Source organism: Stegostoma tigrinum, chromosome 45 (genome assembly GCF_030684315.1).
Source record: "Stegostoma tigrinum isolate sSteTig4 chromosome 45, sSteTig4.hap1, whole genome shotgun sequence".
NCBI classification, from domain to species: Eukaryota; Metazoa; Chordata; class Chondrichthyes; order Orectolobiformes; family Stegostomatidae; genus Stegostoma; species Stegostoma tigrinum.
This window is the reverse complement of record NC_081398.1, coordinates 8,349,054-8,376,312: the sequence shown is the minus strand read 5'-3', so window position 1 is coordinate 8,376,312 and position 27,259 is coordinate 8,349,054. Positions and strand designations below refer to the sequence as shown.

Genomic DNA, 27,259 nt, shown 5'->3' with positions numbered 1-27,259 from the left:
TTTTCTCAGTTTTTTTTGTATTTTTTTTTCACTAATCATTCTTCCTATCCATGTTTCTTGATGTCTTACTGTGATCTCCCTTTCTTCCATCTGTCTCGTTTTTTTTCTGAGGAAGGATGCTGTTGCTCTCAAGGGAATACAGCGAAGGTTCACTGGACTGATTCCAGGGATGGCAGGACTGACATGAGTAGAGATTGCGTAGGTTAGAATTGTTTTCACTGGAGTTCAGATAAATGAGGGGGGATTTCATAGAGACTTGTAAATTTCTAACAGGACTGGACAGGGTAAATGCAGGGAGGATGTTGCTGAAGGTGGGTGTGTCCAGAACCAGGGGTCACAGTCTGAGGATTTGGGGTAGATCCTTTAGGATGGAGATGAGGAGACATTTCTTCCTCTAATGAGAGGTGAGCTGTGGAATTCATTACCACAGGAAATAGTTGATGCCGAAACATTGAATGTATTCACTAGGCAGCTAGATACAGCACTTGGGGCAAATGGGATAAAAGGTTATGGGGAGAAGACGGGATTAGGCCATTGAGTTGGACGACCAGCCATGATCACAAAGAATGGTAGAGCAGGGTCAACGGGCCGAATGGCCTCCTCCTGCTCCTATCTTATATGTTTGTCTCTCTTCCATTGTCTGTCTCATTCTTTCCTGCTAGTTCTCTCCCTTTCTCCTGGTTTTATTTCTCTTCACTTATTTATTTTTCATTTCACCCTTTTCTCACTTTTACAGTTCTTCCCTGTCTCTCTCTTTGTATCGCGCTTGGTTTAAATTTTGACCTTCACTGTGCCTCTCTTTCTACCTCTGTCTCGAGATTGCTTCACTGACCACATCCCTGTGCTAACACTCCTGTCCTGTTTCCCTACAGTTGAGGACTGGGATTGCTTCCAGGCGATTCTGGATCACACTTACACCAAGCACATCAAGTCGGAGCCAAACCTGCATCCTGTTCTCATGTCAGAAGCACCGGTGAGCAGAATGCAGTTTGAACCCGGGGGACTAAGGACTGGTGGCCCAACCTGGACAAGTTATAGTCTGGCTCAGTTGACATGAAAAAGATCACTTAGTAAATATCACTATTCACTCAAGGGATGTGCACTTCACTGGCTGGGTCAGCATCTATTGGTCATCCCTAATTGGCCCTTCAGAAGGTGCTGGTGAACTGCCTTCTTGAACCACTGCATGTCTGTGTGGTGTAGTGCGGTCAGGGAGGGATTTCCAGATTTCGAACCACTGACACTGGAGGAATGGCTCATATGTTTCCAAGTGAGCTTAACTATTCCAACTCTCTCCTGCTCAGTCTCCCAATTTCCACCCTGGATAAACTTCAGTTCCTCCAAAACTCAGCAGCACACCACCGCCCTCCCATCCTAACTCACAGTGAATGCTACCTCCCCATTCCAAGAAAGCACAACAACACCCCCACTTCCTCAGGAGGCTGGGGAAATTAGAACGTCCATAAAGACTCTTACCAATCCTAGTAGAATATGTTCTATCCAGATGGATCATGCTTGGTACAGCAACAGCTCTGCCAACGACCATAAGATACCACAGAGAGTTGTGAACACATCCCAGTCCAAAACACAAGCCACCCCCCACCCACAAACTCCATTTACACTTCCCACTGCCTTGGGAAGGCAACCAACATCATCAAAACCTCTCCGACCCTTTCCAACCCCTTCCATCAGGCAGAAGATACAGAAGTTTAAACGCCCATCCCGACAACCCGTATCAGTGTTCATCTTGCTCTTTGTGCACCTTTTCTGCAGCTGTAGCATTGTCTTCCTCGCTCTGTTCTATTACCCTAATGCACTTTGTATGGTATAATTGGCCTGTACCACACGCAAAACAAAACTTGTCACTGTATCTAGGTACATGTGACATTAATAAATTAAATCAAATCCAATCATCCCTTGTGTTTGATGGCCCATTCTGGCTTCTAACTGGTGATTCCTCAGTTTTAAACTTCTCATCTTTGAGTTCAAATCCCTCCACAGCATCATAACCCACAACTGTACTCTTCAAATCCCAGCCATCCAATCAAATCAAAACAAATCAAATTTTAATGAAGGTGGCATGATGGCTCCGGGGTTAGCACTGCAGCCTCACAGCGCCAGGGACCCAGGTGTGATTCCAGCCTCGGGCAACGGTCTGTGCAGAGTTTGCACATTCTCCCTGGGTCTGCGTGGGTTTCCACCGGGTGCTCCGCTTTCCTTCCACAGTCTGAAGATGTACAGGTTGTGGTGGGTTGGCCGTGCAGAATTTTTCCATAGTGTCCAGGGATGTGCAGGTTAGGTGGGTTAGCCATGGGAAATGCAGGGTTACACGGATATGGTAGGTGGGTGGGTCTGGGTGGAATGCTCTTCAGAGGATGCGGTGTGAATTCAGTGGGCCGAATGGCCTGCTTGCACATTGTAAAGGATTCTATGATGATAATCACTCCATGAATGGAGGCTGTGCCTTCAGTTGCCTGGCTCCTAAAAACTCTGGAATTTCTTCCTAAATCCTCTCCACCTCCCTCCTTTAAGGTGGTCATTGAAGCCTTCCTCTTTGACTAAACTCTTCTCTTAATCCTTTATTCCTTAAGAAATAGAAGCAGGAATAGTCCATTTAGCCCCTCAAGCCTATCCTCCCATGGCTGCTCCATTTTAGGCCTGAACTTCTCTTCCATGCCGTCTGCCCAAAGCTCTCAACTCCCTGATATTTCATAAATGTATCCATCTCCTCCTTACATACTTACATTAACTTAACCTCTACAATTCTCTCCGATAGAGAATTCCAGACATTCACTGTGCTCTGATAGAAAAAATTCCTTCGCATCTCGGTTTTAAATGAGTGCCCCCCTTTATTCATAAGTTCATAAGAATATAAAGGCAGAATTAGGCCATTCAGCCCATTGAAGTCTGCTCTGCTGTTTGCTCATGGCTGATACGCTCCTTATCCTCATTTTCCTGCCTTCTCCCTATAACCCTTCAACCCATACCAATTAAAAATCTGTCTAAATCCTCCTTAAATTTAATCACTATCCCAGCATCCACTGCACTTTGGGATAGTGAATTCCACAGATTCACAACCCTTTGGGAAAAGTAGTCTCTCCTCAAACCCGTTCTAAATTTGGAATAGTCAAGCTCACTTGGAAACATATGAGCCATTCCTAAATTTGTGAGGCTATGACTATGCTTCTCATCCTAGAATGCGCTGCAGAGGGAGCATCGGCTCCATGGCTATTTAGCTATACCTTTTATCATATTGAATATCTCACTTTGAGCTCCCCTCTTCTAAATTCCAGACAGTATAGGCTTAAACTGTTCATCTCTTCATACGACAAACCCCTCATCTCTGGAATCAATGTAGTGAACCTCCTCTGAACTGCCTCTAATGCCATTATATCTTTTGTCAAATAAGGGGACCCAAAACCGTGCACAACACCTTGTCTAGTTGCAAAAATACTTCCTTGCCTTTATATGGTATTCCTTTAGCTCTAAAAGTCAATGTTCCATTTGCTTTCTTTATTATCTGCTGTACCTGCATGCTAGTTTTCTATGACTCATGAATGAGGACATCCAGGTCCCTCTACACAGGAGCAGCCTGAAATCTCTCCCCTTTTAGATAATAGGTCGCCTTCCCATTTTTCCAATCAAAATGCATGACCTCACATTTAATCACATTAAACTCCATCTGCCACATTTTGGCCCACTTTCTTAACCTACCTATTTCCATTTGTAAGATTCTTATTTACTCTTTGCAAATTACCATCCTGTCTATTTTTGTGTAATCCACAAATTTGGCTATCCCTGTATCTAAATTGTTAACGTAGCTTGTAAATAGCTGGGGTCCAAGGACCAAACCCTATGGCACTCCACTAGTTACTAGCTTCCAGAAAAAAAAACATTTACCCCACCTCTCTGTCTTCTGTCCATCAGTCAGTCACCTGTCCGAGATATTAAATTGCCCCTAGTCCCATATGATCCAACCTTGTGAATTAACCTTTTATGTGGCACCTTATCAAATGCCTTCTAGAAGTCCAGATATATTACATCTACAGGATCCCCATCATCCACTTTGCTAGCTACATCATTGAAGAACTGTAGCAAATTAGTCAAACATTATTTGCCCTTCATAAATCATGCTGACTCTGATGGATAGCATTTTGACTTTCCAAATATCCTGATATTGCTTCTTTGATAATTGATTCTAATACTGTGCCAACAACAGATGTTAAACTAACTGGTCTGTAATTTTCCACATATTGCACCCCTCCCCATTCTGTAATTATATCCCACAGTTTGAGATTCTCCCATCAGTGGAAACATCTCCTCAACATGTCCCTGTCAAGCTCCATCAGAATCTTAGACGTTTCAATAAGATACATGTAATTCTTCTAAACTCTAATTACTAAAAGCCAAACCTGTTTACCCACTGTCGATAAGGCAAACCCTTCATCCTAGGAATCAGCTGAGTGAATAGTGTCATAGAGTCATACAGCACAGAAACAGACTATTTGGTCCAACTAATCCATGCTGACGATAATCACAAACTTCCAGCTCTGCTGAAGAGTCATACAGACTCAACGTTAGCTTGCTCTCTCTCCATCGATGATGCCTGACCAGCTGTGACCTCCAGCATTTTTTTGTTTTCAATAATCCCAAACCAAACTATTCCCTGCCTGTGCTTGGCCCTTTTCCCTCCAAACATTTCTTATTCATGTACTTATCCAAATGTTTTTTAAACATTGTAACTGCAACCACATCCACCACTTCCGCTAGAAGTTCATTCCCCACACAAACTGCTCTCTTATGTAAAATAAAATTGCTTCTCATGTCCTTTATAAATCTTTCCCTAAAAAATATGCCCTCCAATTTTGAAATCCCCCACCCTAGGGAAAAGACACCTCCCATTCACCTTATTTACACCCCTCATGATTTTATATATGTGGCTGATCTGTATCTTAGCTTGGTCTTAGTGTCCTGTGAGTCAAGGCTGGGTCTCTGCAAACTGGAATGTAGAAGAATAAAGGTGATTGCTTTGAAATAGATTGAATTCTTAAGGGGCTAGACAGGGTAAGAGGATGTTTCCCATCATCTTTGATGAAATATCTTCAAGACAAGTACATGTTTTCTTAAACATGGCGATGTTGGTGAAGACAGTATTTCTTACTCACACCCATAAACTCAGCGGTGTGCTGTGCTACTGCAGAGTGCATCACTGTTGTCTGGAGTCACATGTAGGCCAGTCTGGAGAAGGTCACCAGGTTTCCCTCCTTGATGAGCATTAATGAGCTTTTTATGACAGTTGATGATGGCTGTCGTGGTCATCATCAATATGACTAGCTTTATATTCCAGGTTTGTTAATTTAAAATTCAAGGTGAAACGGTGGGATTTTGATCCATGTTTCTAAAGCACTAGACTAACCCTCTGGATTACTAGCCCAGTGGCATTATCATCATACCACTCTACGTTACGTGGGTCAGATTTTGACTGGTAATATTCTGATGAATTACCGTGGGGCTGTTTTGTTATATTGAGGTTGCCATGTAAATGTAAGTTTTTTTATGTGCTGAGATCTCAAGGGGCTGTTGTCTATTTCAGTGGAATACCAGGGCCAAGCGTGAGAAGTTGACCGAGCTGATGTTTGAGCACTACAACATCCCTGCCTTCTTCCTCTGCAAGACCGCTGTGCTTACTGCGTATCCTTCAGACAGCCTGAAGCTAGGGTATTGCCCCTGTTTACAGCAAAGCCCCATAGGCTCGCTTCTGGGAGCCTAGCCATTGAGATCCTGTCTGCAATGTGATCCTGACTGTGCATCCCAGTCTGGAATGTGATCCTGACCGTGCTCCCCGGTCTGGAACGCGATCATGACCGTGTATCCCGGTCTGGAACGCGATCCTGACTGTGCTCCCTGGTCTGGAACACAATCCTGACTGTGCTCCCTGGTCTGGAACGCGATCCTGACGGTGCTCCCCCGTCTGGAATGCAATCCTGATGGTGCTTCCTCGTCTGGAACGCGATTCTGACTATGCTCCCCGGTCTGGAACATGATCCTAACCGTGTATCCTGTTCTGGAACATAATCCCAACTGCACATCCCGGTCTGGGACATAATCCTGTGTGCTGCTGACCGCAGCATGTACTGGACTGAGTGATATGTTCCCGTGTTCCCCAATAGGCAATGGAAAACTTCACCCTTTTCTAATCCCTCGGGACCCATGTTCAAGTAGAATTTTCCACATTTTAGATTTAATCGCAGATGTTTATTCCTGTAAAGGGCTAATTTTTACTTCAAAGATTAATGAGACATGAGGCACCTATCAATGTCTCTGAGACCAGCAAATAGGTAGGTAGTAATACAGTTGAAGATGATGTCTTTTGCAGAGATATTAAACTGATACCCTTATTGTTTTCTCAGGTAGCCTTCAGATCCTGAGCCACTGCTGGAAGCAGAGTAGGGGAAATCTCCCAGTTTATTCTTCAACTAATGTCAGTAAAATGGATTGATGTGATGCTGTTTGTGTGACAGTGAAAATTGGCTATTGCCTTCCCTGCTTTACATCAGATACCACACTTAACTATCTCACTTTGGGAAGTTGTAAAAGGTGCTACGGAAATGCAAGTCTTCTTTAATTCCTTTGAAGCATTCGCAAGTTGCCTAGTCAGCACTGAAGTGCGTGCCCATTGCAGTAATGTAGGGAACAGACAAGACACACACAGCAAGATCCCACCAAATAGCACACTCCATAACCTGTTTTCACTGGTGATCTTTGAGGGATAGATACTGGCCGAAGGAGCCTGGGTGGAGAATTTGTGGCCACGGGGTTTTCTAACATCCACCTCAGACTGTGGAGGGATGGTTTGAACATCCCATATGTGGAATGCCTCGGGATGAATTGTAAAAACAAGTCTCTTTCACAACTGCGCCTCTACAACTGGTCTCACTGTTTCAGTGTGCATTCCACAATCTCTCCTTAACCATCCCCTCTCTCACCGTGACAGCTTTGCCAACGGGCGGTCCACAGGCCTCGTTCTCGACAGTGGCGCAACCCACACCACCGCCATTCCTGTGCATGACGGCTACGTCCTGCAGCAAGGTAGGAGCCTTTCTCTTCTCAATGTGGACGGGTTCTACTCAGTAATCATCCCCACTTTTCTGTGTTTCTTGCCTCCCGGCTGCACCTCACCTATGAGTGCCCCGTCTGGCTTGGGTACAGGTTCTATGAGCAGTGTCGATTCACATCCAAGCTAGTCAGTAACCCAGTCTTTTTTTTCACAAAGTAGAGAGAGTTTGTTAACTACTCAGTCTTAGAGCTTCTTCCATAGAACAGTCCAACTTTTTTTTAGTCACAACAAAAACAGAAGTTGCTGGAAAAGCTCAGCAGATCTGGCAACATCAGTGAAGGGAAAAAACAGAGTTAATGTTTCGGGTCCGAAGACCCTTCATTAGAACTGGGTTGCCGGACCAAAAATATTAACTCTGTTTTTTCCCTTCACTGAAGCTCCAGACCTGCTGAGATTTTCCAGTAACTTCTGTTTTTGTTCCTGATTTACAGCATCCGCAGTTTTTCCGGTTTTTGTTTCTTTTTTTTAGTGAACCTGTTTGGATATGTTATACAGATTCTTCGCTCCAACTCATCCATCCCAACCAGATACCTTAAATTAATTTGGTCCCATTTGCCAGCATTTGGCCCCTATCCCTCTCAACCCTTCCTATTCATGTACCCATCCAGATGCCTCTTAAATGTTGTCATTGTACCAGCCTCCACCATTTCCTCTGACAGCTCATTCCACAGAGGCACCACCTTCTGTGTGAAAAACATAAATTACGCCCCTTTAAATCTTTCTTCTCTCACCTTAAACGTATACCCTCTAGTTTTGGATTCCCCTACCCTGGGAAAAAGGAAGAGAGCTGAAGTATGTTTCTGTATCCCTGTGTCATAGAGTTGGAGAGCTGTATGGCACGGGAAGAGACCCTTTAGTCTAACTCGTCTGTGCCGAGCAGATATCCTAAATTTAATCTACCCCCAATTACCAGCATTTGGTCTATGTCTTTCTCTCAACCCTTCCTGTTCACGTACCCATCCGGATGCCTTTGAACTGTTGTAATTGTTCCCGCCTTCACCACCTCCTCCTGGCAGTTCATTCCATCCAGGCACAACCTCTGTGTGAAAAGGTTGCCCTCGGGTCCTTTTTAAATCTTTTCCCGCTTAGCTTAAACTGATGCTCTCTAGTTTTGGACTCTGCTATCCCTAGGGAACAGACCTTGGCTACTCACCCTATCCATACCCCTCATGATTTTACAAACCTCTATAAGATCGCCCCTCAGTATCCAACATTCCAGCGAAAAAAGTCCCAGCCTATTCAACCTCTCCTGTAGCTCAAACCCTCCAGCCATGGTACCATCCTTGTAAGTCTTTTCTGAACCCTTTCAAGTTTAACAACATCTTTCCTATAGCAAAGAAAGCAGAATTGAATGCAGTATCGGAACTGAGGGGTGGGAAAGGGGGCGAATAATTTGTCTGGGTTCCCAGTGCTAACTTCTGGACCAATAAAGGCAAGTGTACTGAAAGTTTCGATCACTATGTGTGACTCCACCTTCAAGGAACTATGAACCTGCACTCCAAGATCTCGTTATTTGGCGACTGTTCCCAGGACCTTACCATTAAGCATGTTAAGCACTGACACATGTTCTAATACATTCCATGACCGTCTGAGCCTTCTGACCCAAAAGTAGGGAGTCTCACTGTACACAGGACCATTGTTCCCCTGTTGTATCTATCCAGTCAATTAATTTATCAATCAACCCAAATCATTTTTTGGCTACCTGCATTATTAGCACACACTTTCTTCACCCCCACCCGTTCCCCACCCACCAACACCTCTGTAATGCCCCTCCAAATGCCAACGCTCACCCATTTCCCTGGGGTGTCCTGCAATCATAAAAGCACAGAATAGTTCAGTTCTGAAGGAGGCCATTCAGCTCATCGAGTATACAGTAGCTCCTTCGAAGAGGAATCCAGTTAGCCCTGCACCCCACCCCACCCTTTCCACATATCCCTGCAATTTATTCTGAAGAATTGTTACTGGACCCAAAATACCAACTCTGCTTTCTGTCCAAAGATGCTGCCAGATCTGCTGAGTTTTTCCAGCTATTTCTGTTTTTGTTTCTGATTTCCAGCATCTGCAGTTCTTTGATTTTATTTTTCGCCTTCGATTTATTTCTTCATTCTAGTATTTGTCCAATTCTGTGTTGCAAGTCACTGTTGAACCTGTTATCAGGCATTTCTAAATCCTAACATGTAAATAAATTATTTCCAAATTTCACCTCGAGCTTTTCATAGCCTATATTGATGATCTAGACTTGAATTTATGAAGATACAATTTCACAATTTACATATGATGCAAAACGAGGAGGTATTCTGAACTGTGAGAATGGTAATGAGAGACTTTAGGAGGTCAGTGGAATGGTGTCACAGTGGCAATGTCACTGGACTGCTAGTCTATAGGTGCAAGTTAATTATTTGGGGACATGAGTTCAAATCCCACCAAGGCAGATAGCAAAATTTAAATTCAATTGCTAAATCTAAAATTGAAAGCTAGTCTTGGAGGGACCTGGGCGTCCTTGTGAATGAATCACATAAAATTGGTTCGCAGATGCAGCAAGTAATGAAGAAGGTAAATGAAATATTGTCCTTCATTGTTGGAGGGATGGAGTTTAAAAACAGGGAGGTTATGCTCACTCTGTACAGGGGGCTGGTGAGACCACACCTAGAGTACTGCATACAGTTTTGGTCTCCTTACTTGAGAAAGGATATACTAGCACTGCACGGGGTGCAGAGGAGGTTCACCAGGTTGATTCCGGAGTTGAGAAGGTTGGCTTTTGAGGAGAGATTGAGTAGAGTGGGACTTGGAATTTAGAAGAATGAATGGGGATCTTATAGAAACATATAAAATTATGATGGGATCAGACAAGATAGAAGCAGGGAGGTTGTTTCCACTGGCAGATGAAACTAGAACTAGAGGGCATAGCCTCAAAATAAGGGGGGGAGCAGATTTATGACTGAGTTGAGGAGGAACTTCTTCACCCGAAGGGTTGTGAATCTATGGAATTCCTGCTCAGTGAAGCTGTTGAGGCTACCTCGTTGAATGTTTTCAAGGCAGAGATGGATAGATTTTTGAACAGTAAAGGAATTAAGGGTTAGGGAGAGTGGGTGGGTAAGTGGAGCTGAGTGGATGGAAAAATCAGCCATGTTCTAACTGAATGGCAGAGCAGGCTCGAGGGGCCAGATGGCCAACTCCTGCTCCTGGTTCTTATGTTCTTATTGCAACCATGAAACTACCATCAGTAGTACTAAACATACTAAATGCCCTTTAGGGTGGGAAATCTGCTACCTTTATCCAGTCCTACCCCTGATTCGAGACACACAGTGACATGAATGACTCTTAACTACCTTAGCTCAGTTTGAAGGCAATTGTGAATCGGCAGCAGAGTTTAATGCAGGGAAGGACAAAGTGATTCATAATCACAGAATTATTAATTTCATCCGGTGGAGTCTTATCAACTTTAAGTACAGACAGCCCATCCAATACCTTCGAGTGCCTGAATTACTGCCTCTTTCTCCATAACATGGGCAGCATCTTCTTCCTTGGTAGAAGAACAGGACGAGGCAATATAAACTGAAAGGTGTGCTTCTAAAGGGGGTGAAACAGCAGAGGACCTGGGTTTCATCTCTGTTATAAATAATTGAAGGTGGTGGGTCAAGAGAGCATTTACTAAGCCATAAAAAATCCAAGGCTTTACAAATAAACACACAAAAATGAGACGGATGATGAACTTTCAGAAAACACTAGTTTGACCTCAGGCAGAGTACAGTACCTGCTTGCATGTTTAAGGAAGTTAGAGAAGGTGCATAAAAGATTCATGAGAATGGTTACAGAGATGAAGAAGTTCAGTTGCCTCAAACCATCGATCTTGAACAGAGCAGCTTGCGAGAGGGTTGTTAAGATCCTGGAACAATTGCACACAGCGTAGTCACAATCTGGAATGCACTGCCTGAGAGTGGGGTGGAGGCAGAGAGAGTACTGGATTATTATCCAGTGAGAAAGAACATGTGGGTCTTTGGAAAGAAGCCAGCACAGTGGCAGTAGGTGAGCTGCCCTTGTACAGTGGACCTAACCACCTCCTTCTGTCTTGGAACTATTCTCCGATCTGATGGTTCTTCTGTCAGTTTGCTCAGCTCTACCAAATCTCCTCATAACTTGATGTGCTGGAAGGAAGGAAGGCCGAGCTTCTCCAGTACCTCTACATAATTTTATTCCCTTCCCTCCCTGGTACTAGTCTTATCAATCTCCTCTGCAACTGACTTCTCCAAAGTCTTCACAACCTTTCAAAAGTGTGGCGCCCAGAACTGGTCACAGTCCTGCTGGTGGGGTCAGACTAGTGCTGCACCAAGTTGGTTGATCTGCTGTGAGGAGAAAAGGTGACCAATTTTTGTCCATTTCTTATGACAATGACAGTCAGGTGTGCGTTTCTTTACGTTCCAGTTCACAGGATGGGCTGAAGAGGAACTTGTATATCAAATCCATGCATGGTGGATTCTAGGAGCACAGGAGATTGTGGGAATTGTGGCTACCATTTGTGGTAAATTGGCTTCATTCAGCAAGGGGCTGTGAGCTGCTGATTGGCACTGGGAACCCAGACAGATTGTTCGACCTCTTTCCAACCCCTCAGTTCCGACTCACTGAGTCCTCCACCCCCTGCTGCCGATTAGGTCTCACATGTTTGTTTCCGCCAGGCATTGTAAAGTCACCCCTGGCTGGCGATTTCATCTCGATGCAGTGCCGGGAGCTGTTTCAGGAAATGAACATGGAAATCACTCCACCTTACACAATCGCCTCGAAGGTACGCAACGCACAGGAGCGCCAACAGCCGGACTAGAGAATAAGCATTGGCCTGGAGTGAGTTACCAACAGTGATCTAATCAAGGGATTTGGGTGGGGTTATGTATAGAATAACAGATACCTAGGCATGAGTTTACAGACTGGAATGCAATTGAGGGGTTCAGGAGGTTTATATATAGAATAACAGATGCCCGGAATGCGTTACAGACGTGGATCGAGTTGAGATTTTTGGTGGGGGGGGTGCAGGTTTAGATCATCAATAATAGATACGCAGGAGGATGAGTTATCCATGTAACATGCAATGGAAATCTAGAGTGTTTTCCAAAAAGCTTGTATTACTCCGGAGTGGAGGTTGTATTACTTGGATCATTCAAGTCTGAGTTGGATAGATATTCATTGGTAAGGGCATTGTTAATGATCCTAGCTGATGTTAACGTTGCACAAGTCAGATCCCAGAGCGAAATCTTTTAAATGCTAACTTTGTTTTATGTAATTGTGGAAATCAGCTGAACACATCCACAAGAGACTGTTAGTATATTTTTGACACAAAGAGTAAAAATACTTACTAAGTAAGAAAAAACACACCAACTATATTACACTATATATTAACTGTATCAAAGAATTCATTCCTTTTGTCCCATCAGTATCCTCTGAAACACTGAAGCATCAGTGAAGTGACATCGCTATTTTCACACGATGGCTCCCTGCTCAGACTCATACTGATACAGCTGTAACTAGTTTACTTTCAATCAATTTCTGTGGTCACAAGGTGATTTTTCCCCTTATCTAATGTTTATCCCCAGGATGACTAAAACAAACTGCGAACTAAACTATTATCTTCATTCAGAACAACTACTGAAGTTCCCTGAACTTAGTGTGCAGTAAATGTTTCACTCTCTGGCATATACCACACTGAGTGGTTTATTTTAGATTTTTCTCTGTTCCCTGTCATTGGACCTCTAATTCTGGAAGCAATACTGAGCTACTACACTGAACTGGTCACCTCAAAGGCTCACCTCAGTGAAATGCATGGACGCAAAACAAACCTCCAGTCACTTCAGTACAAGCCCATAAGAACACTCAAAAATGAGACTAAACCAGACATCTCACTTTTTAACACATAAATAGGAAACAAAAGTTCAGTATAAACTTATACATTGTTATGGTATTGACTGGTATGGAGCAATTGTGGGACAATGGGTTGAGGCACAGATCACCTATAAACTCAGTGAATGTCATGTCACATTGGAGGGGATGAATGGCCTGCTCCTGTTGAGTTACAAACTGGAATGTAGGCAATTCTAGTTTTACTTAAAATCTTCGGAATTCTTTTTTGTTTACATCACTACATATAGCTGACAAAGCCAGCAGTCCTTCGAACTGGTATCAGAGATAATGGGAACTGCAGATGCTGGAGAAATCCAAGATAATAAAATGTGAGGCTGGATGAACACAGCAGGCCAAGCAGCATCTCAGGAGCACAAAAGCTGACGTTTCGGGCCTAGACCCTTCATCAGAGAGGGGGATGGGGGGAGGGAACTGGAATAAATAGGGAGAGAGGGGGAGGCGGACCGAAGATGGAGAGTCAATGGGAGAGAGTTTCCCTGAGGTTGGTCCGGAGGGAGGAGGGTAACTTCTTCAGGTTAGGCATCCCTGGAAGAGGCTTCGCAGTGAGGTTAAAATAGGTCCGAAACGTCAGCTTTTGTGCTCCTGAGATGCTGCTTGGCCTGCTGTGTTCATCCAGCCTCACATTTTATTATCTTGGAATTCTCCAGCATCTGCAGTTCCCATTATCTCTGATACTATTTTAACCTCACTGCGAAGCCTCTTCCAGGGATGCCTAACCTGAAGAAGTTACCCTCCTCCCTCCGGACCAACCTCAGGGAATCTCTCTCCCATTGACTCTCCATCTTCGGTCCGCCTCCCCCTCTCTCCCTATTTACTCCAGTTCCCTCTCCCCATCCCCCTCTCTGATGAAGGGTCTAGGCCCGAAACGTCAGCTTTTGTGCTCCTGAGATGCTGCTTGGCCTGCTGTGTTCATCCAGCCTCACATTTTATTATCTTTGAGTCCTTTGAACTGAGTGGTTTTCTCAGCCATTCTCAGCTAGTGTTGTAGAGATTCAGGTACATAATTCTTTGAAGTTTGCATCACATGCAGACAGCGTGGTTAAAAGGCACTTAGCACATTTATTCTTCATCGCTCAGACCATTGAGTATAGGAGTTGGGCCTTACGTTGAGGTTGTACAGGATGTTGGTGAGGCCCCTTCTGAGGTACTGTGTGCAATTCTAGTCGCCCTGTTACAGGAAGGATTTTATTAAGCTGGAGAAGGTTCAGAAGAGATTTATGAGGATGTTGCCAGGATGGAGGATTTCAGTTATACGGAGAGGTTGGCTAGGCTGCGAATTTTTTCACTGGAGCATAGGACGTTAGGGGATGATGTTGTAGAGGCTTATAAAAGCACGAGGGGCATAGATAAGGTGACTGGAAGGTGTCTTTTCCCTAGATTTCAAGACAAGGGGGCATATTTTTACGGTGAGAGGAAAAAGATTTTAAAGAGACATGAACAGAAAATTTTTTACACCGAGGGTGATTCGTGTGTGGAATAAACTGCCAGAGGAAGTGGTGGATGTGGGTACAGTTTCAACATGCAAAAAATGTTTGGATAAGATCACAAATGTGAAAGGTTTGGAGGGATATTTAATTTGACTTAAATTTCCCCCAGTTGCTCCAGTGCAGATTGTACGTGTCACAGAATCTCTACCTCAATAATGTGGCTCTTATCGTAATAATGGTTGACTATACCCTAAAATAATGCTGAAGAAATGGTGACCTGAGATAAAGGGTTACTGAGAAACACGGAAAGTTGGAGCATGAATAGGCCATTCAGCCCTTCAAGCTTGCTCCACCATTCAACATGATCATTCAACTCAGTACCTTATTCCCCGGTTTCTCCACATACCCCTTTGATCCCTTTAGCCCGAAGAACAATATCTAACTCCTTCTTCAAACCATTCAATATTTTGGTCTCAACCGCTTTCATTGGCAGAGAATTCCACAGGATTGGAGGTTGGGGTGGCATGGTCACTCAGTATTTAGCACTGCTGCCTTGCAATGCCAGGGACCCAGGTTTGTTCCACCCTAGGTAACTGTCTGTGTGGAGTTGCATGTTCTCCCCGTGTCTGTGTGGGTTTCCTCCAGGTGCTCCGGATTCCTCCCACATTCCAAAGATGTGTAGGTTAGAATGAATTGGCCATGGTCATTTACCCATAGTATCTCGGGATGCGCAGGCTGGGTGGGTTGGCCATGATAAATTGTCCCCAAGTATCCAGAGATGTGCAGGCCAGGTGGAATAGCCATGAAAAACGCAAGGTTACAGGGATAGAATTAGGGGGGGTTGGATCTAGGTGGGATGCTCGTTGGAGGGTCTGTGTGGACTCAATGGGCCAAATGGCCTGCTTCCACACTGTAGGAATTCTATCAGCGTATGTTGGGATGGTGGCTGATTCTGTTTCATCTTATAACTGGTGCAGGAGCCTGTTCGTGAAGGTGCCTCGCCGAATTGGAAGCGAAAGGAGAAGATCTCCCATGTCACCAAATCCTGGCATAACTACATGTGCAATGTAAGTCAGACCTCGGCCGGGCTCGTGGTTTGTAGGGCATGGTGTCAGGCATCTAACTTTGGAGGTTTCATTCACAAGACCTTCCTGCTCCTAACAGCCCTGCCTCTCCTGTGATGCCAATGGCTGCCTGAAACATTCATTTTCACTGCACCCCACCTCCTTTCGACCAATTGAAATACACAAACAGTTTCAGTTTATCCAATTGGAGGATTCACATGAAATGGCCCCTCATTGTCCATGGAAAGTTGGAGCATGAATAGGCCATTCAGCCTTCAAGCCTGCTCTGCCATTCAACATGATCATTCAACACAGTACCTTATTCCCCGGCTTCTGCACATACTTCTTTGATCCCTTCTTATGTATGAGTATTTTTATACATAACAAATTGTAAATGTTTGAAAATCTCTTTCTGCCGGAAAAATCTCGAACATTTTCAGCTGCGGCTTGCCTGCTATTGTCCTTCTTTGGTGTTAATCTTTAATTCACTGATGCTCCAGGCCATTCCTGGTTGAGTAGTGCACTGGCACTCAATCTGGCCTTGAATGTCACCCAAAAGAGAGATATTGGGAGGTGGGAATGTGGGGTGCAGGGTTTGTGCAGGGCTCCTTGAGACCTACGTCCTGTTTTGGAGTCATAATGAGCACTTACTTGGAGGCAATGGAGAGGATGCCCATCAGGGTTTCATAAAGATGGCTATCACGGCTGAACTGCATGCTGGGTTAGCCCTGCCTTCATTGCTTCCTACTGTGGCACAGAGGAAGAGGGGATGGCTCCGACTGCAGAGACTTCCCTCATGCTGTCTTTTCCCCATTGTCTTCTGTGTACTGTGAGTCAGAGGGTTTCCACTGCAGGGAGACACCTGGGCCAAGGCTGAACTGATGGCGGTGCGATATCATGATGGAATTTCCCACCAGGAATTTGCCTGCTTTTAGCTAGAGAGGAGAAATTTCTGATTTGGCTACAGAGTGAGATGATTAACAATCATCTTCTTTCTTTTGGATGGACAGGAAGTAATCCAGGATTTCCAAGCTTCCGTTCTGCAAGTTTCTGATTCACCATACGACGAACAGTGAGTACCACCCTTTTGTTAGACAGGGTGACACAGTTTGGGTGCGTAGTTGGGAATAAGGTGCTATTCCTGCTATAACAACAACCTGCGAGAAGCTTTACACCCAGGAGGAGACAGTCCCACCTGATTGGCACCCCATCCATTGCCTTCAGCATTCAGTCCCTCCACTACCACCACTGATTGGCAGCAGGGTTTACCATGTCACTTTGAATAGTAAAGCAGGTTCGATGGGCTAAATAGCAAACTCCTGTTCCTATTTTTTCAGATCTCATTGATTGACAAGATGCTTCTCCAACAGCACCTTCCAAACCCACAACTGCTACCATCTAGAAGGAATCAAATCCAAGGAACATTACCAGCTACAAATTCCAAGCCGCACAGCGCTTGGAATCAGAAATATACTGATGTTTCTTCCTTATCGTTGGGTCAAAATCCTGTAATCCCCTCCCTAATGGCACTGTATGGGTGTCCCTATGTAACACAGACTGAAATAGTTCAAGGTGGCAGCTCAATGGGGCAATTAGGGATGGGCCACAGATGTTGTCACCAACCAGTGATGACACCTATAACCCGTAAAAGAATACTTCTTTTAAAAATTGAATGGCAGAAGTAGATTGAGGGGCTGATTGGCTTCCTGTTATTCGTATTGTGAAAAAGACCATAATTCTATCATCAGTAGAGGTGATTCTATCTTACAATAGGGGCGTTTAAGAGATTTTTAGATAAGCACATGAATATGTAAGGAATGGAGGGATATGGATCAAGGGCAGGCAGAAGGAATTAATTTAGTTTGACATTAGGTTCGGAACATCATGGGCTGAAGGGCCCATTCCTGTGCTGTACAGTTCTATGTCCTATAATTCATTTTTCCAGTCTGACTGATTCTTGCTGAAGAGATCTTTGTAAGCATCTCGGGCAAGTATGTCAAACTAAGCTCTGTTATGCTTCAGATGGGTTGAGGTAAGCTGAGGGAGGGCAATCCTTGGGGGAGGGGCATTCCTGGGAAACAGGGAAGTCCTGAGGAACAGAACCATATAGAATTGGGACTGGAAGATAGCCATGGGAACCGTAAGATATGGGATAGGCCTAGGAAGCAGAGTGGGAGAATGGCTAAGGAAACAGATTTGTACTAGGCTTGATAGGACTAGGTGTGCATATAATAGGAAACAGATATGGGAAAGATGTCTACCAAACGGGCCTGGAGGACAGGCCTGAGTGAAATGAGTGAAGCTAGTGTACCTTGAGTTTGTTAATTTAGTAATGATTGGAATTGATTTAGCTTTGTGCTTTAACCAAGGTACTGCTTTCATATGAGGAGATCATTTGAGAGTTGGGAATCGAGGGGAGTAGTCTGACAATAGTGCATGATACAGCCTTAGGAGATGAGGAAAAAGACAGGTTGGAGACAGGCCTAGGACTCAGGTCTTGGAGACAGGTCCTGCAGATGCGCTTTGGAGTCAAGCCTAGGAAATGGAGATGGACTGGAGACCTGGGAAACAGGTTTTACCCAGGAGATGGATTGGGAGTCAGACCTAGGAAACAGTATGTCAAAATGAGCCTGGGTCGGGAGGCACGCCTGAAAAATAAAATGTGAGTCAGGCTGGCCTAGCATCAGACCTAGGAAAAAGGCCAAGCAGCATGGGTGGGTGCATGAGATAGGCCGAGGAGATGGGCCTTGATTGCAGAGTTATACAGCATGGAAACAGACTCATATCCCTCTAAACCCTTCCCATTCTGATACCCATCCCAATGCCTTTTAAATGTTGTCATTATACCAGGCTCCACCATTTCCTCTGGCAGCACATTCCACACGCGCACCACCCTCTGCGTGAAAAAGTTGCCCTTTACATCCCTATTAAACTTTTCCCCTCTCACCTTAAACCGATGCCCTCTAGTTTTAGAATCATAGGATCCCTACAGTGTGGAAAGACGCCCTTTGGCCCAACAAGTCCACACTGAACCTCAGGGCATCCCACCCAGACCCATCCCCCTATAACCCACCTAATCTACATCTCCCTGAACACTACGGGCAATTTAGCACGGCCAATCCACCTAATCTGCACATCTTTGGAGTGTGGGAGGAAACCCACACAAACACGGGGAGAACATGCAAACTCCATGCAGACAGTCGCCCAAGGGTGAAATCGAGCTGGGATCCCTGGCGCTGTGAGACAGCTGTGCTAACCACCATGCCGCCCAAAATAATTTCCTTTACATTTTCCCTGTCAAGGTGGTAGCATCAGGTTGAACATATAAATTGCAAATATCAGAATGATCAGTGATTTCCTTCGGTGGGTTTGGGACTCAAACCCACGAACTGTTGATTTGGAGGTGGAAACATTAGGCCGTTGAACCAATGAGTCATCCCTATCCTGGGAAAAAGACCTTGGCTATCCATGCCCCTTATGATTTTATAAACCTCTATCAGGTCACTCCTCAGCCTCCAATGCTCCAGGGAAAATAGCCCCGGGCTATTCAGCCACTCCCCATAGCACAAAACCTCCAGCCCTGGCAATCTTCTTGTAAATCTTTTCTGAACCTTTTCAAAGTTTCACAATGCCTTTCCTACAGCAGGGAGAACAGAACTGAACGCATTATTCCAACCAGTTTCCTGTAGAACCATGACATGACCTCCCAACTCCTGTACTCCATGCACTGACCAATAAAGGCAAGCGTACCATTCTTCACTACCCTGTCTACCTGCAGCTCCACTTTCAAGGAACTATAAACCTGTATCCCCAAGGTCTCTTTGTATGGCAACACTCCCTAGGACCCTACCATTACATGTCATGGATTCTGTCCCTGTGTGATGATACTTCTTAAGAACTCAGCCAGCCTTCTGCAATCATGTTGCCTCCTAAATCTAGTCTTTTCTTCACTGAAGGGTTGCTGCTCAAATGCCTACCATCCATTATGAGATGCCCAATGGCTACAACTGCGACTATGGAGCTGAGAGGCTACGGATACCTGAGGGCCTGTTTGATCCCTCCAATGTCAAGGTATGAGTGTGGGGTTAAAGCTGTGTGTGCTTGCTATCTCTCAGCCTGTTAAACTTGTCCAGGGAATCAGACTGCTTGTTTCCTAGTGCACGTAGTCCTGTTGTGGAAACACTAGAACCTAGGGCAGCACAATGGCTCAGTGGTTAGCACGGCTGCCTCACAGCACCAGGGACCCGGGTTTGATTCCACCCTCGGGCGACCATCTGTGTGGAGTTTTCACATTCTCCCTGTGTCTGCGAGGGTTTCCTTCAGGTGCTCTGGTTTCCTTCCGCTGTCCAAAAAGTATGCAGGTTAGGGTGGATTGGCTACGCTAAATTGCCCATAGTGTCCAGGGATGTGCAGACGAGGTGAATTAGCCATGGGAAATGCAGGGTTACAGGAATGGGGTAGTGGGATGAGTATGGATGGGATGCAGTTTGGACGGGTGGTCTGGACGTGATGGTCTGAATGGCCTGCTTCCACATTGTAAGGATTTCATGATTTCTGTTAGTGGGTTCGAGCAATTGCTACAGATAATTATTTTAAGTAGATTTTCCCTGGCTTTGCTTATGGCAGCTCGAAGGTTCAAGAGGACTATGAGGCAGTATACCATGTAATCGTGTAGTATTCTGCTATTGAAGTGAATGTCTCTGCGTGGCTTGTCCATAGGAGGCCCCAGGTTCAATCTGTTGAAGATCTAATATTGAGCTCACCAAGAGTCCAATTGGCCCTGACCACTACTGAAGGTCAGTTAGAGATTAATTGCTAATTTTATTATTTGAAGATGCTGCTTGTTCACTGGCAGTCACCAGCTCCTGCATTGCTGATTTATTGGTATGATAATTGAGTCAGACAGGCACAATTGTGACATATACGTGTGATAGTTTCAAGTGGGATGAAGGTGCAACAATTTTGCAAGTTCTTCCTCACCAGACTGTATTGGACGAGCGCCCCACCTTAGCTCGGTGATAGCAAGTGTCCAAAGGCTGTTCCACTACAGCTGACATCCAGAAATTCATCCCAGTCGAAACTAGCAAACAATTCCACTTCCAGGTAGTGGTCTGCACGCTATGGAAAAAAGGCATCCGCGCTTCTCCATCGGTGTCCATCAAACAGGTCTAGCTTTCCACAAAGTGTGGATGAACAACCTCAGAGTTTTGAAGATTGTCATAAGGAGCCACAAAGGTGATGCTTTTTTAATCTTACACCCATTAGTACTAAGACACATGACACCAGACTTGAAAAAGACAGTTAACAATTCAGAAAAAACACCACAGAGATCAGTATCCCGTCACCAAGCCTCCCTTTATTTACACGCAGAGAGTCCTTGACACTGATCGAGCTCCCTGAGAGCTGGCTCTCAGAATGAACAGAATGTCTGACATGCCTGTTTATATTCGTCAGCCAGGGCTCCCTGAGTGGACCAGGCTAACAGCCCCAATCAGGGAACTCAGATTCTATGGGTCCACCTGGCTGACCTCATTACATTCAATACAGAGGAGTACTGAATTTCCATGAGAATGACAGGACCAACTTCATGCTTAGCATGCTGTATAAATTCTGCATCTCTTGCAATCTGTCATACATCAATACTGTAAGCTAATGGGAATAGTTTCAGCTTGTTTATTTTATGTAAACCTGTCGCAATCTTATACACTTGGATCAAATCTCCCCTCAACCCTCTTTGGTCCAAGAATAATCTCAGTTTCACCAAACGAACCTGTAGGTAAAATCCCTCAAATCCGGAATCATATTTTAAAATCTCTTATGGAGATTTTAACCTCTTCTTGAGGACCTCACATCATTTCTAAAGCACAGTGACCCAAACTGAGTGTGATATTGTAGTTAGGTCTTCACCAGTCATACAGCATGGAAACAGACTCCTCAATCCAACCAGTCCATGCCAACCACAATACCAAACTAAACTGGTCCCACCTGCCTGTGCTTGGCCCATATCCCTGCTCATGTACTTATTCAGATGCCTTCATCTGGCAGTTCATTCCACACATGAACTACTCTGTGTAAAAAGAGTTGCCCCCATGTCCTTTTTAATTCTTTCTTCTCTCACCTTAAAAATATTCCCCCTAGTTTTGAAATCCTCCACCCTAAAGAAAAGACTACCTATTAACCTTATCCATGCCCCTCATAATTTTATAAACCTCTTTAATGTCACCTCTCAACTTCCTAGGCTCCCGTGAAAGAAGTACCAGCCTGTCTTTATGCTGAAACCTTCCATTCTTGGCAATATCCAGGTAAATCTTTTCTGAACCCTCTCCAATTTAATAATATCCTTCCTATAGCAGTGTGACCAGAGCGGTACACAGTGCTCCAGAAGAGGTCTCACCAGCTTCCTGTACAACCTCAATATGACGTTCCCACTCAACATTCAACTAGATCGTGGCTGATCTCCTAACAAGATGTCTTTGACCTGCTCTAAGACCGTGTCCCTCGATACCTCTAACATGTAGAAACCAATCAAATCCTGGCTTAAACATTCTGAATGACATCAGTGACCACCCTCTGAGTGAAGACATTTCTCCTCCTCCCAGTCTGAAATGGCCTGCCATTTATTATCCACTATCTTGGCAACCTCTCTGTTCTTAAGCTTCACCGACTGCAGGCCAACCAGAATGCTATGACTGTATCCTCGTTCCAACACCATAGAAAGCATTCTGTCTGGGTGTGTCACGGCCTAGTACAGCAACTGCTCTGCCCAGCACCATAAGAAACTACAGAAAGTTGTGAACACAGTCCAGTCCATCACACAAGCCAACCTCCAATCCATTGACTCCATCTACACTTCCCACTGCATCAGGAAGGCAGCCAACATCATAAAATACCCCGCCCACTCTGCTCATTATCACTTCCAACCTGAACTGTCATGCAGAAGGTAGAATAGCTCAAACACACGTATCAAAAGATTCAAGAACAGCCTCACCCCCAATGTTATTAGACTTCTGAATGGACCTCTCAAATTTTAAATTTAAATGTTGACGTTACTCTTTGTGCACCTTCTCTGTGGCAGTCACATGGTATGCCTCACTCTGTTCAATTGCCCTAATACACTTCGTATGGTATTATCTGCCCGTACTGCATGCAAAACAAAACTTTTCACTGTATCTAGGTACATGTGACAATAATAAATCCAATCAAATTAAAACTGCATCCCTGACAAGGTCCAGTGTGGTATAAGATCACGGGGATTAGGAGCAAGAAGAGGCCATTCAGCCTGTCAAGCCTGCTCCACCATTCAACAAGATCATGGCAGATCTTGTACATCACCATTTTCCTGCACTTTCCTTTGTTATTTTCGATATCTAGAAATCTATCAATCTCTGTCTCAAACATACTAAATGGCTGAGCATCTGAATGAAAGAACTGCTGAGATTCACAAGCCTCTGAATGAGTAAACCCCTCCTCCCCTCAGTCCTAAATGGGTGAGTTCCTTATTCTGCAACTGAGTCCCTTTAGGGTCCAATCCTCATCCTGTCCCTTATCATCGAATCCCTACAGTGCAGATAGAGACCATTCAGCTCATTAAGTCTGCACTGACTCTCTGCAGGGCATCACACCCAGACCCACTCCATCCATGTAACTCTGCATTTCCCATGGCTAATCCAACTAGCCCAGTCAACACAGGACACTATAGAATGGCCAATCCACCTAGCCTGCACATCTTTGGACTGTGGGAGGAAACTACAGTACCCAGAGGAGACGCATGCAGGCATATGGAGAGCATGCAAATTCTACCCAGACAGTTGCCTGAGGGTGGAATTAAACCCGGGTCCCTGGCGCTGCAAGGCAGCAGGAGCTAACCACTAAGCCACCTTGCCGCCTCATGCCATGTAGCCTGTACCTGCTTGTGGAATTTGACAGCCTGCTTGCGTTCTTCCAGGGCCTGTCGGGGAACACGATGTTGGGCGTCAGTCACGTTGTCACTACCAGCATTGGGATGTGTGACATCGATATTCGGCCGGTGAGTGCATTGTCAGGGCATCTTTCTGAATCATCTCACAGAGTTGTTCCCTTGTTGATGGGTGCCTCAGGTTTTGCCACTGAGAAGATTGCTCAGTGTGATCTCAGACATGTGGTTCCCCACAGAATACACATCCCTCCCCATATTGTTTCAAAGTCTCTCATAATTTTGATCAACACACTTAGAATTTCACAATTGCTGAAAAGATAGAAACATTATTGAAGCTTGCACTCATCAGGAAAAATGCAAGAATGCTAAATTTCAGATGCACACATCTATTGATATTTTTTCTGTAGCATAAACTGCTGTGAGTGTTTTAAATTTGGCATTCTTGCCAGTGTCCTGATGCATATGAAATAAAAAAACTCAGACAACATGTCTCTCTTTGCAGCAGTACCTTTTTAGAAGATTAATTCACAGGATGAGTGTGTGGATGGTTAGACAGTATTTACTGCCCATTCCTAATCGTACAGTTAAGAGTCAACCATATTGTTGGGATGGAGTCATATGTAGGCCAGACCAGATAAGGATGGCAGTTTCCTTCCCTAAAGGACATTAGTGAACCAGATGGTTTGTTTGTCCAATAATCAACAACATATTTATGGTTATCATTAGATTCTTAGTTCCAGATTTTTTAAATTGAATTCAAATTTCATCATCTGCCACATCGGGATTTAACCAAGGTGCCCAGAACATTACCTGTATCTCTGAGTTAACAGGCGTGTGACAATACAGGTAGGCTGTCACCTCCCCTTTAATTTTGAAACCTCTGGGGTCTTAGGAAACACCCACCTAGAACCAGGAACCCACCTCGAGACCGCAGCATGTCAGCCAGGCTGATGTCCCTAGTGACAGTTCTAAGGGAGCATTGGATTGTCCTGCACCAATACTGGGATGAGACATCGATCCCAACCCCAGTTTACAGCCTCAGGACGCAGAAAGGCCTTGAAGTATATTCCAAGAAACAGGACTGCCCGCTTCTTTACATCAGGAGAGATCTCCCCAGTCTCCTGGGCCCACATTCCCCCTCCCCCACAAACCAAAACACAAGCCAAGAAGATAACCTTGCCGGTTATCCAAAATGACCCCACTGTGCACTCTCCTTAAGACAGACAGACTCTTCAATAGATATGAATAATGCAAAACAATTCAAAGCAACCAGGGCTCGGGATTCCCAATGAATATAACTGTTAGGTCAGACAAACAGTTCACCCCTTCGTCAGCTTTGTACCAAGTTATCCCAATCTCATTTTTAAAAAATCATCAGAAATAGGAGCAGGAGTACGCTATTCACCCCTTCTAACCTGCTCTGCCATTCTTTAAGACCTGCCTATTCTCCATAACTCCCTGTCCAGAATATACTTCACCCAGTGATCCAGTTTCCACAGCTTTAAAGAATTCCAACAATTCACAAGATGCTGTAGGAAGGATATTATTCAATTGGGAGAGTGCAGAAGAGAATTACAAGGATGTTACTATGATTGGAGGGTTTGAGTTATAAGGACAGGCTGGATAGGCTGAGACTTTTTCCAGTGGAGTGTAGGAGGTTGGGGGGGTGACCTTTTTGAAGCTTATACAATCATGAGGGTCATAGAGAAGGTGAACAATAAAGGTCTTTTCCATGGAGTAAGAGAGTCCAAAACTAGACGGCATAGGTTTATGGGGAAAGGGGAAAGATTTAAAAGGCACCTACAGGCAACTATTTCACACAGAGGGTAGGAGATAGCAAGAACTGCCGTTGCTGGAGTCAGAGTTAGTATAGTGTGCAGCTGAAAGAACACAGCAGGTCAGGCAGCATCAGAGGACCAGAGGACTCCTGAAGATGAGCCTAAACCCGAAACATTGACTTCCCTGCTCCTCTGACCTGCTGTGTTCCTCAGTCTCCACACTGTATTGACTCACACACAGGGTGGTGCTGGTGTGGAATAAACTGCCAGAGGAAGAGATAGATGTGGATACAGTTGGAAGACATTTGGACAGGTTCATGTATAGAAAATGTTTAGAGGGATATGGACATGTTGGGCTGAAGAGTCTGTTTCCATGCTGTATAACTTTATAAAATGTTCCTCTTCATCTCCTTAAATGGGTGACCCCTTATACTGAAGCTGTACCTGCCAATTCTAGATTCCTCCACGTTGGGAAACATCCACCTGTCAAGCCCCTCACATTTCAATATGATTGTCTCGTTCTCCTAAACTCTTAATGTGTAGAGACCCAACCTTCGTGACCTGTCCCTTCTTTTACTGCCTGCTTGTCTAAGTGAGAATTAATTCCGTCCCTGACAATGGTTTCTCATAGTTTCGCCATTGACTAACTGACCTGCAGCTAGCAAGTTGAAATGTTTCCCTTTGTCCTTGAAAACAGAAGATTTATTGCAGTCCTTCCATCTTCTTGCATCTCTCACACACGCGCAGAAGAATGCAAGAAACCAGTCAGGGATCCTGCAGTTGCTGGCCTCCTGTTCCTTAGTAGCTGAGCATGCATTTCATCCATGACCAGTGAACTGTTTAGCACCTCTAGAAGAAAAATGGGGTCGGAGAAATAGTGTGGAGGTGGTTCCTTCAGTAACGTCTCGCTGTTGTTTCTTGGCAGGGCTTGTATGGCAGTGTGATTGTCACTGGGGGCAACACCTTACTTCAAGGCTTCACAGACAGGCTAAACCGGGAGCTGTCACAGAAAACACCTCCTGTAAGTACTGTGGTGGGAGATTAATTTATTTTTGTTGAAGGATTTCCACCATCACCGCACAAACGGCAGTGGGTTCACTCTCTCCTTCTTCCGATGGCAGGGGATGGAGTGGGGTGCAGTAGAAACTGAGCAGTCCTCATAGAAGGGCAAGTTTAAAAGTCCAGCGTGCGACTACAGCTAGACATAAAATGGCAGCCACAGTCGATGTATTTTGCCAGTAGTGATGCACCATCTGCTCTTTTCTAAACAACAAAATCTTTCTGACGTGAAGAGTGGAACGGGCATCCTGCCCCATTTCCCTGAAATTTGCCTCCTTTGTTTGCAGCCCTCCCGTGGCATTGCTCATCGTTCATGTGACAATGCTCTGTTTCATAAACAGTGTGTTGCACCTTTACAGCGCACAGAATGTTACTTGGCAAGAGCTCCTGGGCTCTTCGGGCCTCAACCCTTGTCTGTGACAAAACAGTCCCCTGTCACGTCGTTTACTTTTGTAAATACACCCCAGGAGGAAATTTGGCAAATCTGTAAACTTCAAGCTGCACCTCAGAACGAACCTGCAGCTGTTCCTTGTTGCCTAAGATTGATTATTAGTGTTTTGAAAGATTTCAAGGGAGATACATTCAGAGAATTTACATTTCCTTCAACTTCCGGCCGCCTTGCTCATCCTCAGGCTAAAATGATGGGATTAGCCGACCCGGACTACAACGACCCCAGTGGTGGGAGGACCAAACAGCGGGACCTTGCAGTATCCCGGCCCAACACTGCGCCACAGCGGCTCCAGTGGTGGGAGGATTGAATAGCAGGATACTTGTGGCTGGGCTCCACACTGCACGACAGGTGGTCGAAGGATTGAATAGACGAGCGCCAGTATAAAACAATGACTGTGGCAAAAGTTAAAGCGAAGCAGGCGCAATTGCAGGAATGGCAAGTTTTTGGTAAAGTAGAGACACCTGTACTGGTTACCAGCAAACTTGTAAGTTTGCAGATGACACCAATCTTGGAGGTGTAGGGAACTGCAAAAAAGATTATT

The 27,259-nt window shown here is 44.8% G+C and overlaps 1 protein-coding gene across 2 annotated transcripts in view; it reads left to right on the top strand.

Moving 5' to 3' along the window:
• Nucleotides 1-27,259, top strand: part of LOC125448667 (actin-like protein 6B) — a 48,144-nt gene that overhangs the window by 13,954 nt on the left and 6,931 nt on the right. For both annotated transcript variants that reach the window (XM_059642602.1, XM_048524096.2), the window contains exons 4-12: nt 873-973; nt 5,594-5,691; nt 6,995-7,089; nt 11,791-11,897; nt 15,429-15,518; nt 16,526-16,587; nt 19,472-19,586; nt 23,461-23,541; nt 26,134-26,229. In XM_059642602.1, the coding sequence (XP_059498585.1) occupies nt 873-973; nt 5,594-5,691; nt 6,995-7,089; nt 11,791-11,897; nt 15,429-15,518; nt 16,526-16,587; nt 19,472-19,586; nt 23,461-23,541; nt 26,134-26,229 (845 nt within the window). The remainder of the gene's footprint in view (nt 1-872; nt 974-5,593; nt 5,692-6,994; nt 7,090-11,790; nt 11,898-15,428; nt 15,519-16,525; nt 16,588-19,471; nt 19,587-23,460; nt 23,542-26,133; nt 26,230-27,259) is intronic.